At 47.6% G+C, this 12,111-nt stretch overlaps 1 protein-coding gene across 3 annotated transcripts in view; it reads right to left on the bottom strand.

Moving 5' to 3' along the window:
* The window catches only part of LOC147096830 (mitogen-activated protein kinase kinase kinase kinase 5-like), a 217,435-nt gene that overhangs the window by 138,160 nt on the left and 67,164 nt on the right, over window positions 1–12,111 (bottom strand). For all 3 annotated transcript variants that reach the window (XM_085973474.1, XM_085973473.1, XM_085973475.1), the window contains exon 3: window positions 1,671–1,761. In XM_085973474.1, coding sequence (XP_085829600.1) covers window positions 1,671–1,761 — 91 coding nt within the window. The remainder of the gene's footprint in view (window positions 1–1,670; window positions 1,762–12,111) is intronic.

Here is a 12,111-nt window from a genome sequence, read left to right as displayed (position 1 = left end):
CGCTCCTTGAAACCTGCCTCTTAGACCAAATCACCCGTTCTAACATCTCCTCATGCGGCTCGGTGTCAAATTTTGTCTGACAATGTTCCTGTGCAGCGCCTTGGGACGTCTTACTACGCTAAAGGCGCTATATAAATGCAAGTTGTTGTTGTGTAGCTGCTCGGGGCCTAGATTTTACAGCTGAGGAGGTCTTAGACTCTTCACTAGAGAGGTGACATTATTCTAATGGGGAGACCAAACGCAGATTGGGTGACCGCTTTGCGGAACACCTCCGTTCAGTCCGTAAGGGGGACCCCGAGCTTCCGGTCGCCTGTCACTTTAATTCACCGCCCCATTCCCACTCAGACCTCACCGTCCTCGGCCTCTTGCATTGTTCCACGGAAGCTCAGTGTAAGCTCGAGGAACAGCACCTCATCTTCCGATTAGGCACTTTACAGCCTTTGGGACTCACGGGCAGCACAGTGGCATAGTGGTTAGCACTGTTGCCTCACAGCACCAGGGACCCGGGTTCGAATCCGGCCTCGGGTGACTGTCTGTGTGGAGTTTGCACATTCTCCCCGTGTTTGCGTGGGTTTTCTCCGGGTGCTCCGGTTTCCTCCCACAGTCCAAAGATGTGCGGGTTAGGTTGATTGGCTATGATAAATTGACCCTTAGTGTTAGGGGGATTAAATACGGGGATAGAGTGGGATATGTGTTGGTGTAGGGGTTACGGGGATCGGGTGGGATATGTGTCGGTGCAGGCTCGATGGGCCGAATGGCCTCTATCTGCACTGTGGGGTTTCTGTGATTGTGTGAGGACTCAACATAGAGTTCAACAGTTTCAGATCATAACCCCGGCCCCTATCATAGATATATTTTTTATCCACACTTTTTGTCTGTGTCTTTTTTTCTTCTCTCCCCCCCATGGCAGCTGTCTTCCATTCTGCTAGCACAATTCACACTTCATCGAGAGCCATCCTTTGTTTCTGAACCTGTCCCATTACCATCTCCTCTCGCCTTGAATATCTCTTTACTTCTCCTGCCTTTTATCGTGTTACATAGAAACATAGAAGATAGGAGCAGGAGTCGGCCATTCGGCCCCTCGAGTCTGTTCCGCCATTCAATGAGATCATGGCTGATCATCCAAACTCAGTGCCCTGTCCCTGCCTTCTCGCAATATCCCTTGATCCCTTTAGCCTTAAGAAATATATCCAACTCCTTCTTGAATATATTTAATGAATTGGCCTCCACTGCCTTCTGTGGTAGAGAATTCCACAGGTTCACCACTCTCTGGGTGAAGAATTCCTCCTCATCTCTGTCCTAAATGGCTTCCCCCTTATCCTTAGACTGTGACCCCTGGTTCTGGACTCCCCGCCATCGGGAACATCCTTCCTGCATCACAGACCTTCCCTTTTGTTCTTTCATCCCCTCCCCCCTTTCCCAACCCCTAAATTTGCTTTAAAATCTGTTCCATTTCCTGCTTTTTTCCAGTTCTGAAGAAAGGTCATCGACCTGTAACGTTAACTGTGTTTCTCTCTTCACAGATGCTGCCTGACCTGCTGAGTGTCTCCAGCATTTTCTGTTTCTAGTTCAGATTTCCAGCATCCGCAGTATTTTCTTTTTGACATTATTCTACGTAGGTTCTGTTGGTGGATCTCAAGTGCTGTAAGAGACTCTTAACCTGCTCTTACCTAATGTAGCTTCCGTAATAAGCGACTATATTCTGGTGTTTGCAGGATTTCACCATGACAATCTCCTGTTGAATAATTGTAATGTCGTCATCTGTTGGAGAAATAAAAATCAAACGTAAATTGGTTGCAATGGAGACAAAGCTTCTTCCTGTATCAAATGGGGAAAGTTGTATTTTCCTTCGATGCGACGGATTAATGTGGATTCAAAATGGGTTTAGTGAGCTGTAAAGAAGAAAGACTTGCATTTCTATAGCGCCTTTCAGGACCACCGGATGTCTCAAAGCATTTTACAGCCAATTAAGTACTTTTGGAGTAACAACAGAAAATGCTGGAAAAACTGTCCAGGGCCCCAAACACCCCTTCCAGGTGAAACAGCGATTTACTTGTACTTCTCGCAATCTAGTATACTGTATTCGCTGCTCACGATGCGGTCTCCTCTACATTGGGGAGACCAAACGCAGATTGGGTGACCGCTTTGCGGAACACCTCCGTTCAGTCCGTAAGGGTGACCCCGAGCTTCCGGTCGCCTGTCATTTTAATTCACCGCTCCATTCCCACTCGGACCTCACCGTCCTTGGCCTCTTGTATTGTTCCACGGAAGCTCAACGTAAACTCGAGGAACAGCACCTCATCCTCCGATTAGGCACTTTACAGCCTTCCGGACTCAATATCGAGTTCAACAATTTCAGATCATAAGCTCGGCCCCTATTTCATTTTCTCTTGTAATTGTTCCACTCCTTTTCCCCCCCCCCCTTTCCTTTTGTTTCTCTCTCACACCTGGCAGCTATCTTTTGCCCTGCCAGTACACTTTACACCTAATCCCAGCCTATTACCATCTCGTCTAGCTTCTAATCTCTTTTACTTTTGTTTCTTTTATTCTTTTGTCTGATCGCAGCCCTGCCTTCGATCTAGTTTCTTTTCTTTCCAGTTTTGAAGAAGGGTCCAACCCGAAACGTCAACTCAAATTTCTCTCCACGGATGTTGCCTGACCTGCTGAGTTTTTCCAGCATTTTCTGTTGTTATTTCGGATTTCCAACATCTGCAGTATTTTGCTAAAGTACTTTTGGAGTGTAGTCTCTGTTGTAATGTGGGAAACGTGGCAACCAATTTGCACACAGCAAGCTCCCACAAACAGCAATGTGATGATGACCAGATCATCTGTTTTAGTGATGTTGGTTGAGGGATAAATATTGGCCCAGGACACCGGGGAGAACTCCCCCCTGCTCTTCTTCGAAATAGTGCCATGGAATCTCTCCACCCAAGAGAGCAGGCAGGTTTAACGTCTCATCCAAAAGACGGCACCTCCGACAGTGCAGCACTCCCTCAGTGCTGCACTGAAGTGTCAGGCTAGAGTGCTCAAGTCCCTGGGGCGGGATGTGAACCCACAACCATCTGACTTGGTTATAGGCAAGATGTAAGTGGAAATTTTATTCTAACCCACACGGCGGGAAAACTGGCGGGATTAGGTTGAACGTCGGTTTTGCACCCCACTAATGGCCACGCACAGTAATGGGAAAAGTCCTGCGCAGGCCGCTCACCGGCTTCGCCATTGTAAATACCGCCCATGCGCAGAAATTTAAAGGGACCGCGCACTGAAGGAAGCAGGCTGTGCAGAACCAAGTGCAGCTTACAGGGAACATTGCACCCCACCCCATTTTACTCTCCGCAGAGGAGTTTTTTGCCCTGATCTTGATTGGGTTGTGGCAGGGAGGGGGAGGAGTTTCTTCATCCTGCCCTCGGATTAATTCAGGCCACAAACCCGTCCCACAGATACTTGGCCAATTCTGTCCCTTTCCTATCTCCAGAACAAAGGCCTGGTCAAACATCGCTCTCTGCCCCTCTGTCACAACACAACCAAGACCTGATCACAAAATTCCTCCTTCCCCCACCGCCCCCCATCCACCTAACTGACACTTAGGGGGTGATTTTCACTCAGAAGTCGGGTTGGAGGTGGGGCCACAACTTTCGGGGTTGTAGTCCCGCCTCCATCGAGATGCAGCCAATCCACGCAATTTTAACTTGATTGACCTTGTTAAGCCCGCCCAGCAGGTTCAACAGGCCAATTAAGGGCCACCCGGCAATAGGTGTCGTCACAGACTGAAATTTCATCTGTCAAGATGTTTAGACAGATGAAATATCAGTGTTTCACAGCTGTTTGAAGCTGTCAAACACTGACAGTCTTACTTCTTACCTGAGTCCTTCTACACAGACTCAGTTAGAAATCTCACCGGCACAGAAAGCTGCAGGCTGTCACTTTTGACAGATCGCAGCCGTTCTGCTTTCAGTGCCGGTGAGATGATGGACTCCCGAAACCTAGAGGAAGGAAGGCTGTTAAAGTAAGTACAGGTAATTTAAACTTCTTTACACACTTTAGACACACCAAACACACTTACCTTTGCACTTATGCACACATCACTCACCTGAACACCGACATCTGGACCCCCCCCCCCACCCCAAGTCCTTCAACCCGACGGCCCGACTCCTCTAACTTGGCGTGGATTGAAGCCGTCGGGAATCTCACACTTCAAGGTTTAAAATAGGGATTAGGCTAAAAACTGCCCTTTAGCTACCTGTTAACAGGCAGTTAATTGGCACTAATCCCTTCCCGCCTCGGGTAGGCGGGTCCCAGTGCGGGGCGGGTACCCGCCTCCTTTGAAATTTACATGGAGGCGGGTTGGGGGCGGGATGGTGTCGGGACCCCCAAATTCGGGACTTTAACCCCCCGCACGCCTCCAATCCTGACTCCACGGGTCAGTTAAAATCGAGGCCTTAGAGTCCTCCTCATTTCCCACTCTGCTCAACTCAGCCGAGTCTACTAGAGGAGATCTCCAAGCATCTCTTCCTTCGTCCAGAGAAACCGAGCTTGAAATACCAGGCATAGGAAATCTTCCTACATTTACTTATGATGTCACCACGCGTAGCGACCAGAGAAAATGATCGCAACCTGGTGAAACTTCCCCAATTCTTCTCCCACCTCCTCCCCTCCTCCACCCCCACCCACACAACCCAGACAAGATCAGGCCAATAGCCACTACCGCCCCATCCTGGGGCCTCCAAGTAGAACAGATTCTTCGGGGGGGAAGCAGGTTCAAAGGGGAAACCCTCCCCTCACCATGTTCCTTGTTCAGTTTTATAGAAACCTCCTATTGTTTGGAAGGAGTTAGGTTTATGCTACGTCAGGCTACCCAGCATCCCAATGTGATCTGGGCCTTCAGTCATAGGAACGTAGGATCAGGAGGAGGCCATTCAGCACTTCGAGTCTGTTCCGCCATTCAATTAGATCATCTGTATCTGAACTCCATCTACCCACCTTGGTTCTGTAACCCTTAATGCCTTTACCTAACAAAAATCTATCAATATCAGTTTTGAAATTTTCAATTGACCCCCAGCCTCAACAGCTTTTTGGGGGGGAGAGAGTTCTAGATTTCCGCCGCTACTGAAGAAGTGCTTCCTGACATCACCCCTGAACGGCCTGGCTCTAATTTTAAGGTTACACCCACTTGTTCTGGACTCCCCCACCGGAAGAAATAGTTTCTTTCTATCTACCCTATCAGCCCTATCAACTCTTTTAATTATAACCTCAATTAGGACAACGCTTAATCTTCTATACTCAAGGGAATACAAGCCTAGTCAATGCAACATACAAGCCTGTGCTGGAAAGAATGAAAGACTTGCATTTATATAGCACCTTTCACAACCTCAGGACGTCCCAAAGTGCTTTACAGCCAATTAAATACTTTTTGAAGTGTAGTCACTGTTGTAATGTAGGAAATGCGGCAGCCTATTGTGCACAGCAAGCTCCCACAAACAGCAATGTGATAATGACCAGATAATCTGTTTTTGTTATGTTGATTGAGGGATAAATATTGGCCAGGACACCGGGGAGAACTCCCCCTGCTCTTCTTCGAAATAGTTCCTTGGGATCTTTTACGTCCACCTGAGAGAGCAGACGGGGCCGCGGTTTAATGTCTCATCCGAAAGACGGCACCTCCGACAGTGCAGCACTCCCTCAGCACTGCACTGGAGTGTCAGCCTAGATTTTTTGCGTGCTCAAGTCCCTGGAGTGGGACTTGAACCAACAACTTTCTGACCCAGAGGTGAGAGTGAGATCCACTGAGCCAGAGCTGACACTATCGGACACCAATGTAAGGGCAATGGAGTACCCCTCTATCCAACACCCCGAGGCATCAATGACACAGCCATTTCAGCCTCAGATATATATTTTTTGGAACAGGGCGAATTTTTAGTTCAGACACATGATTCAAGTATCAAGTCCATGTCGTCTTTGTCACCAGAAGCTGTGCATTAGGTATGGTAGTGTAATGGTTATGTTACTGGAATAGTAATCTGAGTTCTTAGAACCTAAACCAATAATTCATGGCAATATTGTTATGTCTGACGTTGGTGATAGGTACTCGATTGCCTTGGCCTGAGCACATGGAGTTTGATAGTGCTGTTATCATTGTATTGTGTATAGGTATTCGATTGCTTTTGCCTGGGAGTGTGTGTGTGGAGCAGCCATTAAAAAGCAACATGAACTGAACTCTGCTTACGGCCTCTGGATTATCTTTGCAAACGCAACAAATATGAGTTCAAATCCCACCATCGCAGTTTGAGGATTTGAATTCAGGTTTTTTTAAAAAATAGTATCAGTAAAAGTGACCATGAAGCTGCCGAATTGTCGTAACAAAAAACTGATTCCCTAATGTCCTTTAGGGAGGGAAACCTGCTGTCGTTACCTGGTCTGGCCTGTATATGACTCGGGTGATTGGGCAGATGCATGGCAGATGCAGTATAATGTGGATAAATGTGAGGTTATCCACTTTGGTGGCAAAAACAGGAAGGCAGATTATTATCTGAATGGCAATAGATTGGGAGAAGGGGAAGTGCAATGAGACCTGGGTGTCCTTGTGCACCAGTCGCTGAAGGTAAGCATGCAGGTGCAGCAGGCGGTTGAGAAGGCAAATGGTATGTTGGCCTTCGTAGCGAGAGGGTCCGAGTACAGGAGCAAGGATGTCTTGCTGCAGTTGTACAGGGCCTTGGTGAGACCACACCTTGAGTATTGTGTGCAGTTTTGGTCGCCTTATCTGAGGAAGGATGTTCTTGCCATGGAGGGAGTGCAGCGAAGATTCACCAGACTGATACCTGGGATGGCAGGAATGACGTATGAGGAGAGATTGGGTCGATTGGGCTTATACTCGCTGGAGTTTAGAAGAATGAGAGGGGATCTCATTGAAACTTATAAAATTCTAACAGGACTAGACAGACTAGATGCAGGAAGGATGTTCCCGATGGTCGGGGAGTCCAGAACCAGGGGTCACAGTCTAAGGATAAGGGGTAGGCCATTTAGGACAGAGATGAGGAGGAATTTCTTCACCCAGAGAGTGGTGAACCTGTGGAATTCTCTACCACAGAAGGCAGTTGAGGCCAATTCATTAAATATATTCAAGAAGGAGTTGGATATATTCCTTAAGGCTAAAGGGATCAAGGGATATGGGGAGAAGGCAGGGACAGGGTACTGAATTTGGATGATCAGCCATGATCCCATTGAATGGCGGAGCAGGTTCGAGGGACCGAATGGCCGACTCCTGCTCCTATCTTCTATGTTTCTATGACTCCAGTCCCACACCAACTGCCCTCTGAAGTGGCCCAGCCAACCACTCGGTTGTGTCAAGCGACTACAAAGATTACCGCACGGACTACAGAGGTTCAAGAAGAAGGCCCACCAGGGATAGACAATAAATGCCGGCCTTGCCAGCGACGCCCACGCCCCAAGAACAATAAAAAAAGAGAAATAAAGCTTGTGAGGGCCAGGGTTCTGTCGCTGTCAATCCCGTGGCATGGCATGTTGGCAAGCTGGTGCCACCGGACTGCCACCCACGGTGGGGTGGGCCGACTCACTGCGGAACCACGATACAACCACACCTGAACAAGCCTAAGGCTTTTTGATTTTTTTTAAATGGCAGCGCACTCAAAGTGGGCATCAAAGTAGCAGCTGGCAAATCCAGGGCAGATGTTGGAGCCTTGGACCAATTAGGGATGCAGTTTTCTCTTCAATGTTTTGCGGGTCATTAGCCTTAACACGTTAGTGTAGTGGTTATGTTACTGGCCTAGTAATCCAGTAGGCCTGGACAAATAATCCATGAGAATGTGAGTTCAAGTTTCACGAATTTAAATTCAGTTGTATTAAACACTAGTTAGGCCGCAGCTAGCGTACGGTCTACAGTTCTGGTCACCACATTACAGGAAAGATGTGATCGCTAGAGAGGGTACAGAGGGGATTTACGAGGACGTTGCCAGGACTGGAGAATTTTAGCTATGAAGAAAGATTGGAGAGGCTGGGGTTGTTTTCTTTGGAACAGAGGAGGCTGAGGGGAGATTTAATTGAGGTGTATAAAATTATAAGGGGCCTAGATAGAGTGGATAGGAAGGACCTATTTCCTCTAGCAGAGAGGTCAATAACCAGGGGGCATAGATTTAAAGTAATTGATAGCAGGATTAGAGGGGAGTTGAGGAGAACTTTTTTCACCCAGTGGGTGGTGGGGGTCTGGAACTCTCTGCCTGAAAGGGTGGGAGAGGCAGAGACCCTCATTGCATTTAAAAAGTACTTGGATTATACACTTGAAGTGCCGTAACCTACAGAGCTACAGACCAAGAGCTGGAAAGTGGGATTAGGCTGGAGAGCTCTTTTCCGGCCAGCCCAGACACGATGGGCCGAATGGCCTCCTCCTGTGCCATAGTTTTCTATGATTCTATGAAAGAAAAAGAAAAAGTTGGTACAATGCCCTCCACTTACACCGCCCACGCTGATATCAGGCAAGTGGCACCACCAGTTTGCCATTACAAAGGCTTTGCTTTTAGTACATTAACAACACAATATTTCGGGACATTCCAATACGCTTTTCGCACCTCGTTAAAGTGCGATTAAGCACGGTTAACTATTGTCTCATGGAATTGCGTGCCACTGTTTGTATCGGGGAGTGCGGTGAAATGATGCCTGAGTGACAGGAGTACATGTATACACCGGTCATCGCTCAGGACAGACGCAAGGAATCTTACAGCACAGAAGGAGGCCTGTGCCGGCTCTTTGAAAGAGCTCTCCAATTAGTCCCGCTCCCCAGCTTTCTCCCCATAACTCTGCAAATTAGGCCTCTTCACATACATGTCCAATTGTCTTTAGAAAGTTCCTATGGAATCTGCTTCCATCACCTTTTCAGGGAGTGCGTTCCAGATCTTAACAACCCTACGTGTGAAAAAATGTCTCGTCATTTTCCCTCTAGTTCGTTTCCCAATTATTTTAAATCTATGACCTCTGGTTACTGATCCACTTGCCAGAGGAAATAGTTTCTTCCTACTTGCTCCATCAAAACCCCTCATAATTGTTAATACCTCTAGTAGGTCCCCCCTTAACCTTCTCTGCTCTAAGGAGAACAATCCCAGCTTCTCCAGTCTCTCCACATAACTGAAGTCCCTCATCTTTGGTATCATCCTGGTATACCTCCTCTGTACCCTCTCCAAGACCTTCACATCCTCCCTAAAGTGTGGTGCCCAGAATTGTACACAATACTCCAGCTGAGGCCTAACCAGAGATTTGTAAAGGTTTATGACTTCCTTGTTTTTGTATTCAATGCCACTATTTACAAAGCCAAGTATCTCATACACTTTCTTAACTGCCTTATCAACTTGCCCTGCTACCTTTAAAGATTTGTGAATATGCACCCCCAGGTCCCTCTGTTCTTGCACCCCCCTCAAAATAATACCATTTAGATTATACTGCCTCTCCATGATGTTCCTCCCAAAGTGCATCTCTTCACACTTAATCCGCATTAAATTGCATCTGCCATCGGTTTGCCCATTTCACCAGTCTGTCTATGTCCTCCTGAAGTCTGCTATTATCCTCCTCACTATTTATTACATTGCCAAGTTTTGTATCATCCGCAAACTTCAAAATTATATTCCCGATATTCAAGTCCAGGTCATTTATACATAACAAGAAAAGCAATGGTCCTAATAATGGCCCCTGGGGGACCCCACCGCATACTTCACTCCAGTCAAGAGATAAGATATCATTGCGTCCTTCCTAATGCTAGAGTCAATTATAAAAGATGTAATAGCAGAGCACTTGGAAAACAGTGACAGGATCGGACAAAGTCAGCATGGATTTACAAAAGGTAAATCGTGCTTGACTAATCTACTGGAATTTTTTGAGGATGTAACTGGTAAAATAGATAAGGGAGAACCAGTGGATGTGGTGTATTTGGACTTTCAGAAGGCTTTCGATAAGGTCCCGCATAAGAGATTAGCGTGTAAAGTTAATGCACATGGGATTGGGGGCAAGGTATTGACTTGGATAGAGAACTGGTTGGCAGACAGAAAGCAAAGAGTTGGAATAAACGGGTCTTTTTCCGAGTGGCAGGCAGTGACTAGTGGGGTACCGCAGGGATCGGTCCTTGGACCCCAGCTATTCACAATATATATTAATGATCTAGACAAGGGAACTAGATGTAATATCTCCAAATTTGCAGACGACACAAAACTGGGTGGGCGTGTGTGTTGTGAGGAGGATGTCGAGAAACTCCAGGATGATTTGGACAGGTTGGGTGATTGGGCAGAAGCATGGCAGATGCAATATAACGTGAGGTTATCCACTTTGATGGCAAAAACAGGAAGGCAGATTATTATCTGAATGGCAATAGATTGGGAGAAGGGGAAGTGCAACGAGACCTGGGTGTCCTTGTGCACCAGTCGCTGAAGGTAAGCATGCAGGTGCAGCAGGCGGTTAAGAAGGCAAATGGTATGTTGGCCTTCGTAGCGAGAGGGTTTGAGTACAAGAACAAGGATGTCTTGCTGCAGTTGTACAGGGCCTTGGTGAGACCACATCTTGAGTATTGTGTGCAGTTCTGGTCGCCTTATCTGAGGAAGGATGTTCTTGCCATGGAAGGAGTTCAGCGAAGATTCACCAGGCTGATACCTGGGATGGCAGGAATGACGTATGAGGAGAGATTGGGACGATTGGGCTTATACTCGCTGGAGTTTAGAAGAATGAGAGGGGATCTCATTGAAACTTATAAAATTCTGACAGGACTGGACAGACTAGATGCAGGAAGGATGTTCCCGATGGTCGGGGAGTCCAGAACCAGGGGTCACAGTCTAAGGATAAGGGGTAAGCCGTTTAGGACTGAGATGAGGAGGAATTTCTTCACCCAGAGAGTGGTGAACCTGTGGAATTCCCTACCACAGAAGGCAGTAGAGGCCAATTCATTAAATATATTCAAGAAGGAGTTGGATATATTTCTTAAGGCTAAAGGGATCAAGGGATATGGGGAGAAAGCAGGGACAGGGTACTGAATTTGGATGATCAGCCATGATCGCATTGAATGGCGGAGCAGTCTCGAGGGACCGAATGGCCTACTCCTGCTCCTATCTTCTATGTTTCTATGTTTCCGACATGAACGGGTTTAATTGCGGTTCTGTCTGAGACTTGTGAAAAGGGCATAGCACCAATGGCAGTAGGTGTCGTTGGTGCTCAGTGAGGTGAGCTCCGCCACACGGCCCCTCGAGCCTGCTCCACCACACGGCCCCTCGAGCCTGCTCCGCCACACGGCCCCTCGGGCCTGCTCCACCACACGGCCCCTCGAGCCGGCTCCGCCACATGGCCCCTCGAGCCTGCTCCGCCACACGGCCCCTCGAGCCTGCTCCGCCACACGGCCCCTCGAGCCGGCTCCGCCACACAGCCCCTCGAGCCTGCTCCGCCATTCAATAAGATCATGGCTGACCTTCGACCTCAACTCCACTTTCCCGCACGATCCCCATATCCCTCGGTTTGCTTAGTGTCCAAAGTCTTAAATATATTCAACAACTGAGCATTCACAGTGCACTGAGGTAGAGAATTCCAAAGATTCACAAAGCAAGGATCCTAGGCCAGATTTAGGTACAGTAAGTAAATGTCCCTTAAAGGTTTAGACAGAAAGTACTGTTCACTATTCACCTGTTTTTATTTGACACTTTTACCGTACACCGTGTATAGAATTACACAGTATTCACAGCCATTCGACCCAACAGGTCTAAGCCGCAGTTTATGCTTCACACACGCCTTCCCTATCTGACTTCATCCAACCACATCAGCATATTCGTCTATTCCTTTCTCCCAATGTACATTATCTAGCTTCCCCTTAAATGCATCTATGCTATTTACCTCAACTACTCCTTGTGGTAGTGAGGCTCAGTTAGTAGCAGAAAAATCTAGGCCGACACTCCAGTGCAGTACTGAGGGAGTGCCGCACTGCCGGAAGTGACGTCTTTTGGATGAGATGATAAACCGAGGCCCCGTCTGTTCTCTCAGGTGGGTGTAAAAGATCCCAGGGACACTATTTCAAAGAAGAGCAGGAGAGTTATCTCTGGTGTCCTGGGGCCAATATTTATCTCTCAATCAACATAAAAA

The sequence above is a fragment of the Somniosus microcephalus genome, chromosome 34 (genome assembly GCF_052327205.1).
Source record: "Somniosus microcephalus isolate GS21.2 chromosome 34, FLI_Smic_1.0, whole genome shotgun sequence".
Classification (NCBI taxonomy): domain Eukaryota; kingdom Metazoa; phylum Chordata; class Chondrichthyes; order Squaliformes; family Somniosidae; genus Somniosus; species Somniosus microcephalus.
The sequence above is the reverse complement of the archived record's forward strand: the minus strand, read 5'-3'. Positions and strand labels throughout refer to the sequence as shown.